At 46.0% G+C, this 21,000-nt stretch overlaps 1 protein-coding gene across 1 annotated transcript in view; it reads right to left on the reverse strand.

Moving 5' to 3' along the window:
* FRAS1 (Fraser extracellular matrix complex subunit 1) overlaps positions 1 to 21,000 on the reverse strand; it is a 105,432-nt gene that overhangs the window by 47,722 nt on the left and 36,710 nt on the right. The window contains exons 7-19 of the mRNA XM_071431222.1: positions 19,256 to 19,339; positions 18,552 to 18,653; positions 18,266 to 18,457; positions 14,980 to 15,069; positions 14,039 to 14,186; positions 12,125 to 12,268; positions 11,711 to 11,845; positions 6,938 to 7,081; positions 5,523 to 5,663; positions 4,970 to 5,110; positions 4,038 to 4,211; positions 2,374 to 2,514; positions 737 to 880 (exon numbers count right to left, since the gene is read on the reverse strand). Coding sequence (XP_071287323.1) covers positions 737 to 880; positions 2,374 to 2,514; positions 4,038 to 4,211; positions 4,970 to 5,110; positions 5,523 to 5,663; positions 6,938 to 7,081; positions 11,711 to 11,845; positions 12,125 to 12,268; positions 14,039 to 14,186; positions 14,980 to 15,069; positions 18,266 to 18,457; positions 18,552 to 18,653; positions 19,256 to 19,339 — 1,780 coding nt within the window. The remainder of the gene's footprint in view (positions 1 to 736; positions 881 to 2,373; positions 2,515 to 4,037; positions 4,212 to 4,969; positions 5,111 to 5,522; positions 5,664 to 6,937; positions 7,082 to 11,710; positions 11,846 to 12,124; positions 12,269 to 14,038; positions 14,187 to 14,979; positions 15,070 to 18,265; positions 18,458 to 18,551; positions 18,654 to 19,255; positions 19,340 to 21,000) is intronic.

Raw genomic sequence — 21,000 nt, forward strand, 5'->3', positions numbered from 1 at the left:
CTTTTAGGATATTTTCCTACTCCTCACACACCTTCTTTCCCTGTTCTTTTTGTCCCTGCAGAAAAAACAGTCACTGTTGTTTAAAAGGGAGATGAAGAGATGGTTCATAGAATTAAGCTGTTGAGAGCAAAGAAACAAGTCTTTCATTAAAAAACATCCAGGACATAGATGTTCAGCAAAGAGAAGGCTCTGTGAAGGGAAATCATATTAAACTGAGAACAATAGCCTCTCAATGGATATATACTCCTAATGCATTTTTCCCTCTTCTTAGGATTCCTTATCTCATTTGGAACTGTTCAGCCTGGATTAAGCCTCACACACCGTAGCTTTTTCTGATAAAGAAAAAAAAAAAAAAGGCTTGATAAAGCTCAGAAATGGTTGGAGCTGTTCCCAGGATATGTTTATACATGTCTGTGGGACGGATTAAAAGCGATATTTCTTTTTAAACAGATAAATGCAATCAGTGGCTTCAGAAGATTGGCTTAAGTGCAGGCAGTGAGCACCCACACAGCACAATCCCCATCCAGAAATCCTATTACCTCCCAAAAATGCACACAGCAACTCTTGTTGTGCCAGCTTTTCTTTAGGGCCCCATCAACTGCTTCTTTGGATTGCAAATTCCAACTTAGCTCCTTTTCCTGAAGCTCTGAGCAGCACCCAAGCAGCTTTGCTGGCAGTGTGAAGCAGCAGTTCAATGGCACAGTCAGCTCATGCCCCAGCAGCTGTCCTGACTCACCCACACAGTAGCCCACCAGGTTGAGGTACTGCTCCTCCTTGCAGCCTGTCCTGCACTTGCCACCATCCAGAGTGGCATGGGGGTGGCAGGTTGAGCATTCCCAGTCAGAGGGACCATGGCATGTCTTGCAGGATGGGTGACAGGCTGAGGGAGAGAATCAACACTCCTGGTTAGGCTCCTGGTGCACCCTCTCCCCTCCCTTCCCAAAAACCAGCTCCCACCATCATTTACGCCCACAAAACATGGGCACAAAGTGGTCTCATGGCACCAGGGACTGCAGGGTTGTGGTTTGGAAGGCTCATTTTGAATAAACAAGGTGAGGAAATGGGTTGTCAGTGATTTGTTCCCTGCATTAATCAAGGTATAGATCTAGACACAATATAAAAGAGAGAGAGATAGGTTGGCCCTGTTATTCCTCCCTCCAGCATATGCTTGTGCATATAAAAAAACAGTGGGATGCACAGGGGAGATAAATTAAACTTCTCTTGGGACTCTGTCAACATCATTGTGGAGCTTGATATGCATGAGAGGAAAACCGGGGAATGGTTTTTCCACCAAGCCCTCCCAAACTGAAACCTCTGAAGTAGGAATGCCCTGCCAGCTCATTAGCCACTTCTGTCTGCCAAAAGCTCAACAAAGACATGGCAGAGAAAGTGGCTTAAGAGCACTCAGAAATATTTCATGGGCTGCTTTTGTATCCTCCCAGCTTTAATGACAGATGTCAGATTTCCATGCTACAGAGCTGAGGGAGATAAAAATACTACGGCTACCAGTCAGTAAAAAATTCTTAAAAACTACTTTCAAAGCTCTTTAGGAGTGAAAGGACACAGCTTGCAAGATGGCACTTTCCTGACACTGAAATTTTGTTTCTAAGACATTTTTATAAGCCTGAAGCAGCGTAAAGCAGCACTCAGCAGTTACCTCAGCTCTAAGGTGGCAGTGCACACCTCAGAACTGATGAATCTTTACAATGGCCTGCCAAATAAATCTATTTATAGAGTTGTTCCTTGGTTGAATAAATTGAATAAATAGAGAAATGGACTTTTTAGGAAAGGTTTTTCTCTCTAAATCTGAGACATTGCCAAATAAAAGCATTTTATTTTTTTGGTGTTGTCCATTAAAGAGTTTTTTTCCACAGCACACAAGCTAGGAACACTACCCTGAAATCAAGCACAAAATATCTTCAGGGAAACAGTCCTGAGGAGCAAAACTTAGTGCAATTTATGATTCCAAGTGCGTGCCTGTTGTCCTGGTTTTTTAGATTTTCTAAGCCTTCTGATGTTTACATTCTTGAAATGAACTTTCTCACACACTTTACGTAAATAACTTATTGTTTTGCATTCTTTTACGGAGAAGAAATTTGATAGACTGCGGGTTTGTCCAGTGCCATTGGAGAGGTGGCACTGTCATCCCCCAACCCACCGTCACTTTTAGAAATCTATAAATGTTGGAGTCAGAAATTAAACTTCCCTCTTTTTAACTTTGGAGAGCTGCGTGTCCGCGTTGTTTTATTTCATGTGCTATAGCGATACACATCTCTCTCCCATTAGGAGGAGATTCCATTCCCTGAAATTGGACTGAAAATACCTAAACACCCTCAGAGAAATTACAGCCTCTGTAATTGCAGGTGCACTCACGGGAGCAGCGGTTCCTGTGGCTGAAGAGCCCCTCAGGACACGAGGGGAGGCATTTGCCCAACAGCAGCACGCGAGGAGCCGGGCAAGCCGTGCAGTCCTGGGAGGAATTCCCCACGCAGCCTGCACAGGAGGAGTGGCACTCTGCAGCACAGGGAGACACAACAACACACAGAAAGTTAATTCTGCCTTATTTTGCTCCTTACTGCCTCAAAATATGCTTGGGAGAGGTAGGAAGGAGTGCAAAGTAGAGAGCAGTTCCTGAAGATAAGGGGCATGCAGAGACAGCTGCAGATTTAATATCTCTTTGCACCCACACAGTTCATTGCTGAAATGCAAAGCTGAGCTGCCCAACACCATGTGATGCTCTTGTCCTCCCTGGAAGAGCTCTGGGGTTCTGCAAACTCACCGGCTGCTGAAGTCACCTTCTGTTATCACCCTGCAGCCACTCCAGGCAGGGTTTCCTATCTCTGCACAATTATCATCCACTCTGGAGCAAACACCACTAGAGGTGGACTGGCCACCTGAAACAAACACTCACCACAAGGATGGCCCAGCAAGAAGGAGGAGTGCAGTTAAAAACTGCATTTCTTTCCTGGAACTGGCCCTAAACCGATCTATCTTCAGCTAAGCTATCTGATTAAATAAATACATAAACTCACTAGCCAAAAACCTCATACTTATTAGAGTGGCTGGAGGCCACAGGTTCCACTGTGTGAGTTGAATGCAGACCTCTGGACTCTGGGGAGACAAGACTCAGGGCTGGACAGAGGAAATTAAATGAAATAAAGTAATTTATACAACTACACAGGGCTGGACAGAGGATATTGAATGAAATAAAGTAATTTATACAATTACACTTAGCTGGCAGCCAGGGAGATCTTTAGGATTCCCTTCCAACCCAGGCCATTCTATGACTCTACAAAACCAGTATTTTGCCTACATATGAACATGCTTCTGTTCTGCACAATGTTGTGGGTTTGCTTTTCAAAGCACTATAAAACAAAAAACCCTGGATTTTAAATTATGTCCACTTTTACAGATAGTTTTTTCCTAACAGGAAGAAATAGCCACCTGTAGAGTTGTTACTATAGTTATTACTACTACTTTACTTCAGTCACTATCTCTCTGACTGGTGGGATACCACACACATCCCCAATGTACATCCCATTACTCCCTTTTCCAAACTCCAGCCTTCATGGAAAAGCTTCCTAGTTGATATTTCAGGAGAGTGGCTGAAATGGCAGTTGTGCTGCAGGGCATGTAGCAGAAGAGCTTCCTCAAAAGAAAAGACTGCTGTGGGATGTCTTGACCTGCTCCAAGGGCTAAGAAGGAGAAAGCTCAGTCTTTTTTCAAAAGGATTTAAGGGTTGATCCTGCTTCAAAGTAAGTCAGTGCTAAAAATCACGTACTCAGCTTCAATGGAAAGGAGCTGAGCTGTGCAGGCTTGAACAGAGGCATTCAAAAAGAAAGTACCTGAGTCTTTTAGTCAGGAGTCTTATGTAGATTACATTTTCCCTCAAAAGCACTAGGATGTGTCATTTTGAAAGTTACAGAGTTTAAACACTCATGGCAGGCACAAGGCAAGCACAAGGCTGTACATATCAAATGCTCTACAAGCTCCCCCATTAACACCCAAACTCCAGGGCTCTGACCAGCTCTTCTCACCTCTGCAGACTCCTGTGCTGTCCACATGGAAATGGGATGGGCAGAGGGGGAGGCAAAGGCCATGGAGAGCTCCTTCCCCAGGCAGGTGAGGCTGCAGGACATCCTGGGGTTCCTGGCACTGGAGGCACTGCGCGGTCCCCGGGCCGGTGCAGGAGCGGCAGGATGGGTGGCAACCTGGGCACAGGGGGACAGAGCCATCAGAGCCACAGCTTTCCCAGGGAGAAGGACAATGGACAGCTTCCCAGAGACCCAATAGACAAGTCTCAGCAGCATGTGGTCCTGCTCTCTACAACAGAACAGGGATTTGAGAAAAATACTTTGACATTGTTCTCCCCCGCCCCCAAGGAGCAGCTCTTTTCCTGAGTAAAGCTGGTGAACAAATAAAAAACTGCAGCCCTGGGCCACAGACAGCCAATTCTCCTTTAATTTCTAGAACTGCAACAGTGAGTTCAATCTCATTAGGAGGGACAGCAAGAAATGACAGGAGAAAAGCCCTTCGTGTGAAATTCACAATTCACACAAAACAGAAATTCACCTTTCCAATTTTTGCTTTTCCCACTACTGCAAAGATGACCTCCATCTTTGCAAATCTGCCAGATGTGTGTGGAATTTCATACTAGGTATATATGGAATTTCATACCAGGTATATGTAGAATTTCACCCACCTCTTAAGTCGTGTTGAGAAAAACCTGGGAGCAATGTACATTTATTTCAGCAATGTACACAGAGAAGGGAAAAAAAAAAGTCCCAGAAATCACTAAATCCTGGGGATGTGAAATCAGAAAGTATGTGGGAAAATTCATTTTTTTCAAAGCAGAAAACAATCAGCAGGAAAGGCAGGAATTAAGCATTGACTGGTTCAGCACAGGATACAGGAAAAACAAAACCTGGTTTACAGCAGCTGGGGAACTTATCCCAAGTGCAGAGCTTACCCTTGCAGATGTTGTGATCCTGGTAAAAGCCCTCTCCACAGCTTTCCAGGCACTGGCCCTGGCGCAGGGCCAGAGGGAAGGAACAGGAGGTGCAGTGAGTGGCAAGAGGTCCCTGGCACGTGGAGCATGAAGCGTGACAAGCTGACAGAGAAACAGAGCACACAGAGCTGAAACATCCCATTTCTACTCCTTCAGAGTGGTGCTGCTGCTGACTACAGCCTTCTCCAGCTGTAGAAAACTCCCAGCTGGAGTCAGACTCAGCTAGGTGAACTAATGAGAGCAGAAGTGCCCATGTATTAATAAGTACTACCAGTAATTACTCTGGCTCACACGATGTTTTGAATGTGTACCTCAGCATGTTTGGCAAGGAAGAGAGGTTATTTGAGACAATCCATCACAAGTGAACCAAAGAGAACAACAAAAAATGTCAAATTCCCTGTCCGCACTCCCATTTCTGTGCTCTCAAAATTCCTTCCCCACGACTGAGGAAGAGCAGACAACACAAGGGGGGGTGCCCTGAGAGCTTAGGAAAGGGCAAAAATACCCCTCTTACCTGTGCACCTTCCAGTGCTGCTCAGGAAATGTCCGTGTGGGCACTGTGGGAGGCACTTCCCCTGGTGCAGCAGCTTCCCTGCAGCACAGCTCACACACCTGCCTGCCTCTGGAGAGCATCTCTCACAGAACTGGCCACAAGCTGCCACGAGAAGAAGAACAGCAGAGCCATCAACCTCTCCCCATGGATGGAAAGCACCCCATAAATTTTCACAAGCAGCAGTTACCAGACTGTTCAGAAAGGAAGGGGGGGGAAAGGTGATTTCAAAAAATGGTAATTTCCCCCCTCCACCTTCTCTTCAAAGTGGGAAAATGCAGCTAAACTCAAGCATGATAATTTTTCTTATCAATTCCTGTGGTCCATATTATCCCAGGCAATCAGCTCTGAAGTGAACTGACCTGGTGTCCATGGAACTCTGGCTTTCCTAAGGCAATATGCTGCTGGAGTTTTAGAAGAGTCAGGCATTTTACTTAACCAATTTCTGTTTCTTTTCACTAGACAAAGCAGCTCTCCAGCTGGGTATCAAAATGCATGGTTTTTGGTGAAAGGTCTGACTCTCAGAGGCTTCAAGGAACAGCTATGGGGTTTTGAGAAACCACTGGCAATAAGAACCAAACCTAAGTTAAATTTACTTTTCAGCTTAAATTATTTTCAGCTGTAAGATTTCAAGCCTGCACACTTAAAACATAGGTGAATAAAGCTGCCTGGTACAGACACTGACCAAAATGAAGGGGAACCTGGTCCTTGAGAATAAGCACAAATACCAACAATTTTGCCACCATGTTCCAGCTTTTAAGCTCTCTCTATCAAGCTGTAGCCCAGACACACCTGTGTGAGCCACACGCCTGAAGCCAAACAAGCTCTGACTGACCATGGACAGTCCTCCCAGCAGCTGGAGGTGGCTGCCAACAGCAATCCAGATTAGACTGGAATCCATGTAGCAAATGCCAGATTCCTTATTTGAGATCTTTTTTCTCCCTTTCAGGATCTCTTTGACTTATGTCTTTTAATCCCCTCTAGCCACCTCTTCCCCCTTTTTCCCAGCAAACCTTCCCATTTCCCAAGGCACATCTGCTGTGCAGGTATTAGTTACTGTGATGCTGAATTATAATTAAATTTACAGAAAGCTGCTAGCAAAGGCCATTTTTCTTTCCACAGACAAATGGATTTGTCAAGCCCTCAGAAACAGCCCAGTTTTTCAAGCTGTTCAGCAAGGAAAAACCCCTCAAACCTTTCAGCATCTGATTAGTGTAAATGAATTAATAATCTCACAAACAAACAGCAGCTTCCCTCATCCCCTATGAATGCTCAGGGTGCAGCTGGCTTGTCAGACATGAATAAACCCCCAGCTGCTGCACAGCAAAATGAAATATTGATTGCTGCTTGTGCAGAGCACTCCTCTCACAGGTATTTACCAGTGCAGACACCATCCTTTGGGAAGAAGCCCTGGGCACAGCTGGCCAGGCAGAGCCCAGCTTGGAGCACGTGTGATGGGTCCCTGCAGGACAGGCAGTGGCTCTCAGCAGCTCCCCAGCACGAGGAGCAGGACTCATGGCAGGCTGCAGGGGAGAAAAGTGCAGGATTAGCCAACAACCCCCTTCCAAGCAGCTCCTTACAGCCCAGGGCCTGCACCACTGCACTTCTTCTCAAGTGTGCTCAGGCTTTCACTGCTACAGAAGATGAAAAATAACCAACACAACCCACTGCTGCTCTTAGGTTGGAATCTTTCATCCAAGCCACCCCAGCAGGACAACTCCCAGCTGCGTTTTGCATGTTTTGGAATGTGGCAGCAGCACAGACCAGAGAAGATGGTGTAGCTGTTCCCACCCCAGGAGGAGTGGAACACTCTGAAGTCCCTGGAGCACAAAGGGAAATAGGAAGAGATTCCATCAGAGGCTCCTTAAAACTCAGATGCTCAGGGTGGCTGCTGACAGTAACCAAGCTCCAGGCACAAGCACAGAATTGTGCTGCAGTCAAGGTTTGGCAGAAAGAAAAACAAGCCAGCCTGCTTCTAGAAACAACTCCTCCTGTCCTTCCAGGTGCAGAAGGAACTGACTTATGAGGAAACCTCACGTGCTCAGCCTGAGTAATTCCTGGGGAAAATATGGGACACAGACTCCTATCAAATCCTCTGCTACCAGTGTTGCAGGAACGGTGCAAAATACAGTTCTTGTAGCTGTTAAGGTTGGCTTTTTTTTTTCCTCAATTACACCCAACTATGTTCCAATGCTTGTGCTCCCAGTCTGTGGCAGGTGGGAGAAAAGGGAACTTCTTGATGTTTGCCCTGCCAACACTGCCCTGAAGTTGCAGCCACCCAAGAAAAACTCATGTGTGAGCAGCATCAGTGCAATGCAGGGACCTGCAGGCACAGCAGCTCATCCACAGCACTGAGAGTACATTATACACTAGTCGTATGGCACAGAGGGGCACAGCATCCCATCCCAGGGGATTTCCCTGCTGCCCTAGGCAGGGGAGAGCTATCAGCTCCATCTCACACAGAGGAAACTGAACACTTGGGGTTAGAACAGGGAGTGTTCAGGGGGCAAGACAGGACATTTGAGCTCATGCCCTTGGTCCATGGGCATTCTGGATGCTCCTTCTCCACACTTCCACCCTGGTTTATTTTCCCTTTCCTTGTCCTGATTAGCTGCTTGCTCTCCTCCTTCTCACCCTCCTGCATCTTCTTGCCCTCCACCTCCTTCCTGATCTTTCCGGAATGCGTTCCTGAGCACCCCAATGTGAGAGGTGTCTCAAAAGGAGGCATCCTGTACTGGGTAGGATCCTCCCCTCACAATCCCAAGACACCAAACACCAACCATCCCATCCCAAGGCAGAGCTTGAGCACAGTTTCCTGCTCCAGTCGATAATTTCCCTTGCTGATACAAAACCTGCATCTCATTCCAGCTTGGATGATTTCTCAAAGTTGACTGCAGAGTATGAGTTCATGCTGTAAATTTCTAAGCAGTGAAATGTCCTCACTTCACCTTCCAGACCTGTGTTGCTCCTCTCTGAGCTCACTCTAACTTTCAACATGTTTTTTAAAGAGTGGGTGCCAGGACTTGGATCCTTTAATTGCAGACTTCCACTGCACAGCTGGGACTCCTGCCTGTTAACCTGCCTCAGTATGTCAGCACATCTGAACATTCACAGTCATTTGCAAAGTTCTCGATTCTTCCCTAGAGGTGCTGCTCCTTTCCAGGAGACACTTTTCCCTGCTGGCAGCCTGGCTGTGTTTTTAAACAGTTACCAGTTGGCTCTTGCTGGCCCTTGGCAAAGCCCTGTGAGGGGGTGAGGCCATGGCACAGGTTGCCCAGAGAAGCTGTGGCTGCCCCATCCCAGGAAATGTTTAAGGCCAGATTGGATGGAGCTCTGAACAACCTGGGATAGAGAAAAGTGTCCACAGCAGAGGAGTTGGAACACAATAATCTTTACAGTCTCTTCCAACCCAAACCATTCTGTGATTCCCTGATTCTGTGATCACACACCCTGACTCCAGAATCCCTGGCTCCCTCAGCACTGGATCCCTGCCAGGCTCAGCAGCTGCTCCTCACCCAAGCAGCCAGGCACCAGCTCCACAGAAAGAATGGGGGAAATGGAAGCATTCCATGAGCCACTGTCAGCTCAAACATCTTTGCCTGCAGCAACCAAGTGGCCGTGTGAAAATAAACAACAGAAGTGACTGCACAGCCAGGAAGCTGATTCCACCCCCCTGGCTATTCCCAGTTGGGATTTGTAGGGGATTCTTTTGTTGCTCACCAAACTTCTGCAAAGACCTGAAACCCTCCCAGGTCTGACCACAGCAGCAGGGCAATGCCAGTGGTATTCCAGTAAGAACACAGAAGGCACTGCTGGGCTTTGGGGTCCCATGGATCTGTGCTACCTCTGCCCTGCACTCCTCCCTGGGAGCTGGGCAAGCTCAGCTCAGCTGTGCTGGATCCTGGAGGATCCTCCACAGCCCAGGGACAGCAGGAAAAAGGAACATGTAGGCAGCAGGAATCCAAGTGCTTTGCTCCAGAGCGAGCAGGGTCTGTTAGTGTCAAGTTACACACTTCAACATTGGCATTTTGGGAGATGAAAGCAGGAACACTCCAGTTCTGCCTGGGCTTTTGAATAATCCTGAAAACATAAATAATTAAGTAAGAAAAATGCAGTGAGAGCATTGAACACTGTGAGTCCTTCGAGCCCTTCCATTCTACCATGCTAACATAGTTTATTTTTGCTTCCCTTTGCTTTGCCTTTGGTGAGGGAGTTCTGTTTCTGCCAAGGGAGAACCCACCACTCTGCCTGACACAAACTCAACCATGAACTTTAAATCCACTGCTACATAACTGAACTTATTACCTTTTATTCTCAATTCTACTTTCTCTTAATGGTTTTAATTCTTCACAAAAGCAAGTGGAGGGATGGGGGCAGGAAACAACCCCAGTGCAGGATTCAAATAGGGCAGAGATCAAACAACTGTAATCAAAAATTCAAAAGAGACTCAATTAAACCAGCTGTTATAAAACATGAACAAAAGGAAAGGCTAATTCACTGTGTTTTTCTACAATGCAGACAACAGTGTTCCAACAAGCGGCTAGAGCAAGAAACCTGGTGTTAAGTCTCTTTCAAGTCCAGAGCAAATTCCTCAAGAGGGAGTTTACTGGAGCTACAGCAATTAACACAGTCTAGTTCATCCTTTCTGTGCTTTTGGAACATGCTTATTGTAGATGTTAAAACCATTATGAGGAAAATCTTTTGGAGCAGTCTGAGGCCCGTGTCGACAATCTGATTAGAGATTTGCAGCAATAAAGAGGATACAAGGAAAAGATTGAATGGCCATTTTTTTACGGACAGCATCTGAAACTTAAGACTTTCTCCACTGGTTGGACTTTATGCAGAAAATGCAGCCAGGCAGAACTAAAGCAAATTGGTTCAATTCCCTTGAGGAAAGAGGAACAAATTTTCCCAGCAACATTCAGCCACAAGCATGCGTGACTGCAAATTTGGATGGAGTGTACAATCAGTAATCTACAAACCAGCAATAAAATGAAACATTAGCCTTTCCCTACCCCTTCAGCAGTGCATGGACACTGCCAATTAAACCACCACCAGCAGGTGGAAAGGAAATGATAAAATAAAACCAAATGAAGGAGAAGATTATTTGATACTTAAGCCTACAAATTCTTTTGGACTGGGTCTCTCTTGTCTGTTTATACATCCACAATGATGCCCTGGGCTGTAGTGGCTGCTGGAGGACAGAGGTTTTTCAGACTTTCACAACCTGAAACAAGTAGTCAGCTCTTCAAGGGAAGCCACTTCAGAAAAAGAAGCTGGACTAACCCTCTAAAGTGCTTTGCCCTGAAATGTGCCAGAAGCCCTCAGCCTGTATTTAATTCTGAGAAGAGGGTTAGCTCCAAAGAAATTAAAGCGATGGCTCAGAAGTTAAGCATTTGCTCCACCCCTCTGCTGAATCAGAGCTGCAGAAATAATTAGAAGCCTTCTAAAAAGGCCAACATGAAGATGAGAAAAGTGTTAATTTTAGAGAAAACAATTAAACTGCCATGATGAAAAAGCAGCTGCTTTACACTTTGGGAAGAGTTTAAAGTATTTCAAATGAGCAGGGGAAGCTCATAAAAGCACTGTCAGAGTCCCATCAAAGAGAAAGCTAACTTTCCAATCTTACTCTCAGTCTTTCCAACTACTAAGATAAAGGATTTAGACACCGCTCAGTGTTTTATAGAATTACCAATTTACTTTGTAAGAATGCTTCCTGAGAGCAGCGAGCTCAGTGCACTTCTAGGAAGAGCACATGGTATGGACTGAATGAATGGCAAAACCAAGCAGGAAACTTCCCCAGAAAGTATTTCCTGAGTTCTATCAATCCCCCACCCCTCCAGGCAATTTTCTATACACCTCAAAGTACCATATCCTGAGCACTTGCAGGCAGTCTGCACTCAAGTCAAAGAATCACACAACAGAACTGATCCACTGAGGAATTGTCACAAATATTTCCCCAAGCAGTGATCAATGTTACCCTGCATGGCTTGGTTTCTCTGTTCATTCACTCCTTCCTTTACTCAAGGGTGAACATTAACACCTATGTCAACAGCAGATGCCTCAAGAGAGAGGGTTCTCATAGCCCAGGTAAAGTTTTGCCTGCTGCTTTGCCATTCCAGAGGGCTGCAGCCCCTTGTCCTTGGAGGTACCTGTGCAGAGGAGATGATCCTGGACGTAGCCCTCCCCACAGGAAGGCACACACTGCCCGTCCTTCAGCAGCAGGGGTGCCTGGCATGAGGAGCACTCAAATCCATTGCTGCAGGCTGAGCAGGTTTCATTGCAGGCTGCCAGGAGAAAGGAAAGAGAGAAGGAAAATCAATCCCAAATCCCTGATGCAGAAGGACCCCCCCCGTCTGACAAAATGAGATTATTTTGCCTCATTTTAGCTCAAGAGTTCAAGAACTTGCTTCTGCTTCTATCTGAAACCTCCCAAAGTCTCATGGTTACAGCACAGCACATGCCTGGATGCTTTCCCAATCGCTTCAGGATGAGCCCATGGGATCCCACAGCCCAAAGCACAGCATGCAGCAGAGGAGGGGGGTCCAGCCCCTTGCAAAACTCACCCAGGCAGGCCCCCCCGTGCAGGTAGAAGCCTCTTCCACACATCTCCACGCAGCGCCCGTCCTGCAGCAGCTTCCTGGGGTCCCGGCAGGAGTCACAGTGATCAGAGGCCTGGGAGCAGCTCACACAGTCAGGGTGGCACTCACCTGGCACAGGGGCAACACACAGAGCACTGTTGGCAGCCAGGAAGGAGCAAACCAAAGCAACTCTGAAACCGGAGTGAAATTCACGGCTTTTTTCCCTGGGTGGTGCAAGGTGTGCTAGCTTTGGAGTGGGTTTTTATACACTAGATTATTTCAAAGGGGCTAAATGTTTTATTGCTCTATTCAGTATGTGAGAAGCCATTATAGAGACCCAGATTTTCTAGGCAATTGATTAAAGGGGTATTCACTGTCCACATGGTTTCTCAGCAGTGAAATTGTAAGTCATCAGGAATCAATGGCCCAAATCAACCTGAATTTGAGATTCCTAAAGCCAAACCCTGCAGTAAGTCATGACTCTGTGTCCATGCCAGGTCAGAGCACAGCTGGCAGACTGCTCCCCCTACATAAAAACCTTGATGCCACAGCACCACAGAATGATCTCCTGGTCACAGGTACATGGAGAGATTCAGAACAGAACAATTTTTCTCTAGCTACAAAAAAAGCCCCTCTGCTCCCAGCCAAGTGTTCTCAGCGAGGCTCCAAGCCAAAGGTTCTCAGTGAGAGGGAATATTTGCTGGTTTTAACATAAATACAGCAGTGCCCAGGGCTTTTTGCTTCCCCTTGGCTGAAAAGGAGTGGGTTCTCTCTGCCAGCTTCCCTCCAGCACATCTCTGAGAAGCAGCAATCAATTTTTGCTGGCATTATGGAAGCAGATGCAGCAGGGGCTGGTGTTCTGGGCTCACAGATCGAACTGCTGCAGGCTGCACTTTGCATTTGTTTCTCATCCCCCCACCACTGCAAGACAGAAAAAACACAGAGGGAAAAGAGTAGGTTTGGGTGAGGGAAATGGTCAGTTACCTTTCAGGAAACAAAAAATGCAGGCTTGGCTCTGGATGTCCAATACCACGACTCCAAAGCTTGGGTTTTCCAAAATGTTACCATGATGGAAGCTAAATGACCAACTTTTTCAAGGATAACAGACAGAGGCAATTCTTGATAAGGAGAAGGTAGAGGTGCTGAGAATACTGTATAATCTATCCCTTCCTCAGCAGCTTATGCAGATGCTGTTCCATCTCAAAAATCCAGGACAATTCCATCAGAACTTTCTAAAGCCTGTTTCCTTCACTTTTCTATCTCTAGTGCTTTGCATTTCCATTAGCATGCAGCAAATAACAAGCTTTAAAACAAGAAGATGGCAAATGTGCCTGGGCACTCCAGCACAATTAAACTTTGAAGCTATTTTCTTTTTTACTGAGATAAAGCATTAAGTGGAGCACCCTGATAAAACCAAAGTTATGTGACTGCAACAAGAAGAGCTACCAAAAAGAACGAGCAACCCACAGCTAAAGCCTCCCAACCATGAAATGTAAATCCAGGGGAGTGACAATATCCTGGAGAAAAAGGAATTTATAGGCAAAATTATCATATAAGCCAAGGCTAGGCTAGTCTTTCCAAACAATTATTAACTGGCAGCCAGTCAGCCTCAGGTGAGCTTGTGGCATTAACAGTGTGTGCAGTCTTTCTTCTTCCCACTCCCAAGAAATAATCAGGAGCCTATAAACTCCAAAACTCATGCTGGGATTCAAGAAAGGAGCAGCAGAAGAAAAAAGACAAAACGCTTCAGGGGAAGTCACTGGGAGCATCAAATTTATCTAAGAGCTAAACTATAGAGTTAATCAGCGACTGCAGACTGGGGGCTAGATAAGAGTGGTGAAGGGGGAAGGAGGGCTGCAGGGGTTCCAGAAGCAGGCAAGGGCTGCCCTGGCTCTGTACCTGGCTGGCAGCGGGGGCAGCAGTGTCCCTTGGCCTCCTGGGGCCGGCTGCCCCGCGGGCAGGGCGGGCAGGAGCGCTGGAAGCAGGTCACCGCCGCATCCCGGCACTCGCACTCCCGGCATGGCCCCTCTGCCCAGCTCTGCCCGTCCTGCGGGAGGAACATGCCTTCAGGAAGCCTCCTTTGCCAGGCAGGCGGGTGAAACGGTACATAAAAGAGACAGCAGGCATTTCAAATGCTCACAAAGCTTTTCTGCCAGTTTCTCTTTCAGAAAGGACCAACTGGAAAAAAACTCACACCTCAGTGTTTTACCTCACCTGGGGCAGAGAAAGGGATCTGAGCAAAGAAAGGCTCAGCATCGAAAAAAATAGCCCCACACAACATTAAATTTCTCATTTCTCACTTTTGTTGGAAAGGAGCAGCTATCAGCTCCAGCCCTCATCAGTGAGGGCAATGAAAAGTCCACTACTGGAATATTTAAACCGAGATAATCAATGTTCCCTCTTTTCTCTTTAACTTCAGAGGGAAGTTCCTTGAAAATATTAATAATGGGCTCCTGCTGCAGAAAAGATTATAATCAGTGGGATACATTGGTAGAAAGCTACAGACTGCCCCAGCTCTGTAGCTTCTGCTTGATAGGATTAAAATCAACTATCATTATGAAATGTGCAGGAAACCTCTGAGTAGGGAAATTAAATATTAAAGGAAAATGATTGATTGAGCTGCACAGAGGAGACCAAGGAAAACTGAAATTCTGCAGCAGATGCACACAAGTGTTTCTGCAAACTGCAAAAGCAATCTGCAGACTGTATTAATGGATTATTTTGCTACCACACTTGCAAATAATATCCTTCTCAGAGCCAGAGGGGGAGAGCCAGCCCCTCCAAACCTTTGTAAGCAGAACTCACTATACCCTGCTGCAATCCTGTACAAGGGTACTCACAGCTTTGGTATACTCTTTGTACACACAGTCACTATGGCTGGAGATACATTCAGGACAGCACTTCCCCTCTAAGTGAATTAATTCTTCACCCTGTGAAGAAGAGAAAGGTTGTAGCAATTCCAACGGAATCAACACCGCCAAAACCACTGTGGAATGCTGAGGCAGAACAGCTCTTGCCCTGGAATGCAATCTTCAATATCTAATTTCGCCTTATCTTCTCCCTATCCCACTTCACCTCTGTAGGCAGAGGTTGGCAAACGTTCTTGGCCAATATTGCAGCTGCAGAATAAACCCCAGGAAAGGCCTCGGAATTCAGCGCTAAGGCCATTACCTCATCCCCAAATCCCACAGAGAAATACTCCCCCTTTTTACCATGGATCACTGGGATTTCACCAGGCCATCCTCAGGACTTCAATGCATAGAGGCTTACCTTCCTTTTCAATGTTCTACTTTTACTTCCCCAAGAGAATTTCAAAGCTCATGCTCTATTTATCCAGATGGAAAAAGCCTGTTCTTTGTCACAAGTGTACAGCTCCGCAGATTCCACTTAAATAACTTCAGTTTGAAGATAAGAATTTAGCAGCAGGAGAAAGGAATAAAGTGCCCCAATTCACTACTACTCTTTGTGCCCAAGTGGAAGCTGAATATTTAGAAAAGAGAGAGATTTCTTTTTCCCAGGGAACCAGGACACAGCTCACAAGAAACAGCTTTGGTTTCCAAGATTACCAGTAAGTTTTTCTGATTTATGCCAATTGGGTGTTTGTTCCAGGATCATTTTCCCTGTGCCACACTGGCACACTCAATCTTTGTGTGGGAATTATTAAAGACATAGACAGGGCAGCAGCAGCACTGGTCATTGCTAGGGTCACCAAGGAAGAACACCTAAACCAGGCCACACTCTGGCATCCCTGGTGCATTCCTGAGCAGGGGAACAGAGGAAGAACCACCTGGTTCCTAGTCTCCAAGGACCACACACAGCCCAAATCTCTCCCTGCTGCTTCTATACATCTCTGCTTTTCAATTACTCCAAAATGCCTTTGGCAGGGTTTGGATCTCATGTCACTGCTGTGTACTGTAAACTCTGCCATCCCCACCCACATCCATAAACAGAGGCTATAGGAGAACTGGGAGCAGCTATCCATGGAACACGGCTTGCCTAGCCCCAGAAAAATGCAGCTATGCTGCTCTGCCAAGGCTCAGAAAAGGGAGAGGCTGTGGGAGATAACTTGTGGCTTTGCTGCAGAGAGATTGATCATATTCCAGGTGGAGAACGTGCTCACAGCCTGCTGAAAATGGCTTTTTGAGGATCAGGTCAGAATCACCACAGACACTTTGCTGGGTGAGTTTGTTTGAAAGGGTTTGGAGCTGAACCTCTTGCAGTTCCTATCTGTGGCTTCATTACACTTCCAGTAGGAGGATGTGACCAGGAAATTAATAGTGCCTTGTGAGGAGAGAAATCCAGGAGCTCCTGGCTTCACACTGGCTCTGGTTTATTGAGGCAGGTGCCTGAGTAAACAGATCTGCAACTTTAGAAGGAAAATACAAAGGAGAAAGAAAACATGGCATTTGCTTTCTGAGCAAACATTTTCTTGTAATTAATTAATGCACACCTTGCACTACTGAGGCAAACCAGGACTGAACATGACTTGAGGGGTTTTGAACCCTACACGTTAACATCTCCAGCTGTTGTTCTGGAAGACACCCCTGGCTTTTCTGAACAGTGGATTTTTTTTGTCAGTACCCAAGATGTGAGCATGAATATTAACTAATCCTCCCCACTGAGCCATGACAGCAGGCCATCATCATTAGTGTAAATGATCCAATTTACAGCCAGGAGCACGCAGGCAGCTCGCTCAGACAGCTGCATGCGATTTTATGGCAACCACGACTTTTCATCCAGCAAAATCTCTCTGAGCAGTTTCAGCTCCCGTGATCAGCAGCAGCACCACGCCAGGGGTGACTTTGGGTCCCACACTCAGTGCATTTTGGCTCTTTCAAAGACACAAGCACAGGTGAACATCCACTTTTATGCCTCGATGCACCCTTTTGTGTCCCATTTAGGAGCCCATGTGTGGGTTTTAACTCCTTTGAACACTCATTAAAACAAGCTAATCCAGTGAAACCATTATGCTGGGTTTTGGCTGGACCTCAGACACACCACAAGGGTGCTGCTGCTCAAGAGTTAGCACACACAGGCAGGGTCACCAGAAGAGCATCCCCACTGAAGCAGAAAACCCAGGAGGCCACAATTCTTTCCCTTTTCCTCACTGACACTGTGGAGCAGTGGGTATAAAACAGGTAAGAACCCACCAATTGAAACAGATCACAGAAACACACAGAAAGGTTTGGGCTGGAAGGGACAAGTGGCCTTGGATACTTCCAGGAATGGGGCAGCCACAGCTTCTGTGGGCAACCTGTGCCAGGGCCTCACCACCCTCACAGGAAGGATTTGTTCCCAATATCCAATTTAAACCTACTTTCTGTCAGTGTGAAGCCATGACCTCCTATTGTGTCACTCCAGACCCTTGCAAAAAGTCTCTCTAAGTTTCTTGGAGCCCCTCAGGCACTGGAAACTAGAATTAGGTCACCCCAAAGCATTCTCTTCTCCAGGATGACCAATCCCAATCCTCTCAGCCTGTGCAGTGACAGACAACACAGAAGTCTTATCCCACTGCAAAAAAAGCCAATTCAAAGCATGTGGGGGAAGCATTCAACCCTATCTAATGCATTTTGCACATCCACTGCAGAGCAAATATAACATAACCTGGCAGGGAGGGTATTAGTTTTGGAGTAAACAGCACTGGGAATAAAACACCTTGCCAGCCTCACTTCCATGCTGAGAGTGACATGGAAAAACTGAAGAAAAGTAGAACACTGACTTCCATATCCAACTACCTTCCTGAAGGCCACTGCAGCACACAGAATGAGGATAAAAGGAACATTTCTTAGGCTTTTAACCATCTCTGACCTGCACATTTTCCCCATGTTCAGCTCCTGGTAAGTCCAGTGATCACCACTGAATCCCTGTGTGTCTGACCCTCCACTACAGCAGACAGACACAGCATGGGAGGGAATCCAAGTTAAATTAACTGGATTTGCTTCACAGTGGAAGCCCACTGTGCAAACTTGCATGGGAAATTCCAGGTTTGCTCTCCTTCTCTGTGAAATATTTTTGAGGGGATTGCACAAAACAAGGGCTGGTTCTTCGAGTGCCTCAAGCTGAGAAACAAGAAAAAGGGAGGGGAAAAAATAAAATACCAAGCCTTGAGAAGAAAGCCTTTCTCACCTTGGCACACTCCACTTTGGCACACTCAGCTCCCTGGCAGGTGACTTCTCCCTCCTGGCACATGCAGAAGTCACAGAGGGTGCTGTTCCACATCTCCCCGTGGTACCTGATGGTGCCACCATCTGAGCAGCTCCCTTTGGAAGACACACACTCCTCACAGCACTTCCCAGGACGCTGCACCTTGCTCTGCCCCTGGAAACAGCACCCAGCAGTGAGCAGGGCTCTCTGAGGCCCCTGGCACAGCAGAAGTGCAGCTGGGCTGTCAGAGTGGGTGATTTTTCAGTACCTCCTCACAGGTGACAGAGCCACAGGTCTCCCTCAGACACCTGACTTCCCCTCTCTGACACACACATGTAATGCAGGCATTTTTTTGCCACTGCTCTCCGTGCTGTTGAAAAAGAACATGGATAGAGCTGTTAAACACTCTTGGAAAACAACCAAATTCCTTTCAGAAACCTGAGCTGCTTATGGAATATGATGGCTCCTTCTGCATGTCTGTATCAGATAATAAACTTTCCTTAAAAAATGCTGATCTCTACATGCTCAGCAAACAGGAAGAAGAGGGGCTGAGGTCTAGATCACACTGTGGGTGTGTTTATATCTCATTAATTGCAAGCTAGTGGCATTGGGGAGGCCTAAACTACTATTATTAGCCAAAAAAAAAAATCATTGACAGAAAATCCCACATTCATTAAATAATGCACTCAATTAATTCCAGATGACACAATGAAAGCTATAAATACTTTGACCACCAGTGCTTTCTGCTTTCCTCCTTCAAAACAATTGTGGAAAGAAAGCGCCTCATCTGCTTTGGCCAGCAAATTCTTATCAAGTCCTGATTTCTTTCAGCTCTCCTGCCTTGCCAGGAGGGAAAAGAGCAGTGTTTGCAGTAAGCTATCAGTGCTGGCAAAAAGTCAGAGGCTGGGGAGAAGGGAAAGAGAGATGTGCTAAAAATTGGGAGTGGTTTTGGTGTGGTTTGTCACAAGTCACCTGGAACGTTCTTCCCGACACTGAGCAGGGCTTGGGGACACATTCTGGGCAGCATTTTCCAGGAGGCAGAACCATGACTTCCTCCTAAACAGCAAGCAGAGACAAGGAAAAGAAAGCATGAACATTAGTGCTTGGAATTCCAGGCATTTAGCATCCATGGGATAACCCTCTGCCACTCAGGGCTTCATTTTGGCCCAAAAAGCAGCACAGGAGCAGAATAAAAGGCTTTAAAGATGGTTTCTCCACCTCATTTTCTGGGCTTATTTAGATGGCAACTGAGGTGTGAATACATGGAGAGATGCAGATAAATTCATACACATGACATAAAGTGCTTACATTCAGGTATACAGAGGAAAAAAATAATTATACAGCTGTGCAGGGAAGCACAATAAAGCAGGAGATGGATGAGAGAAGTTTTTTTCTGGAATTGCCACATTTTGAGGTTTTGAAGGTGTGATTTACACTCACCACCTCTCAGGCATCTGCACTGTTTTAGTTAAATCTATCCATACTGTCTGTGCAAATGCTAAATTATGCTTAAAACTGGATTTTTCCAATTTCAATTTTTTTTTATGATGGATTTAAATCATGTTGGAAAATGCTGGCACTTCACACCAGTATTACTTTTCCTGTGTGCCTCAACTCCAACCATCCAAAACCTGGCTAATTCCACTGCTCCCAGTCCATGTACATCCTACAGCTGGGAATAGCACTGTTCATCAGTCAAACCCTGAGCTCCCAAAGAAACAGTGGAAGACTTTGCACAAAAGTTACCAAGCAAAATTTCCCAGCAGAGTTAAAAGACCTTCTTTGTGTATTTTGGTGGCATGCAACAGGAATTTTTGGCATTCTTCCCCCTCAGCTCCTAGGGAAGAGCAAAGTTATCAGAAAGATGGAAGATGAGAGTTTAATCCTGGGAGAATTTTTGTCTTGGCTTTTGTGGAGTGGAGAACAAAGGAAGGGACAGAGATAAAGGCCCATGCAAGAAAATCTTTGGTTTGGCTGAGATCAGAACAGGTTCTTTGCACATCCTGCTAATGTCCTTTCCAGTGGGACATGTCCTTGATAGGAAATGCCTGGAACACCATCAGAACTGGCTTTCTGCTGCATTAACTTGGATGCTGCCACCCAATTACTCTCAAATACATCCCAGCAACAACGCAGTCACTCCTGATTCCATAAATTAGATCCTAATGATTAGCTGATTAAACATTAGTGCAATGGCTCAGCAGGTAAGGCAAGTCCACTTGGAGTGGGAAAGGAAGGATCTAAAGCAGGCATAAATTCCTTTTAATGTAGAGTACTTAGTAAATGAATACTAGTGGAATATCTCAGGACAAAGCAAAACACAATTAACACACACACACTCTCTAACAGGTGGGGTTTCATCGACCAAAAAAAAAAGTGTTAATTGTCCAAACATCTGTCCAGTAACAGAAAGCTGGGAAAGCATCAACAGAGAAGAAGGTTTGTGAGTACTGCTTTTGATTTTCTCAGTGAAGTGTTCTCATTCAGGGAGCTCCTGGATTCATCATTGGATATATCAAAAATACTTGGAAAATGGCAGTCCCTAAAACATAAAGTCAAGGTCAGAGACAAGGATTTCCAGGGAACCAGTTCCAGGCATGCTGCTGCAAAGGAGTACACCAAGGGGCCCAAAACCAGGGTACAATGGGCCCCATGAAAAACATCCAAAGAGCACAGTCACACCCTTCAACACAACAACAAGAATTCCAAAATCTGAG

The sequence above is a fragment of the Agelaius tricolor genome, unplaced genomic scaffold (assembly GCF_023055355.1).
Source record: "Agelaius tricolor isolate 1412-34295 unplaced genomic scaffold, bAgeTri1.0.p SCAF_8, whole genome shotgun sequence".
Lineage (NCBI taxonomy): Eukaryota > Metazoa > Chordata > Aves > Passeriformes > Icteridae > Agelaius > Agelaius tricolor.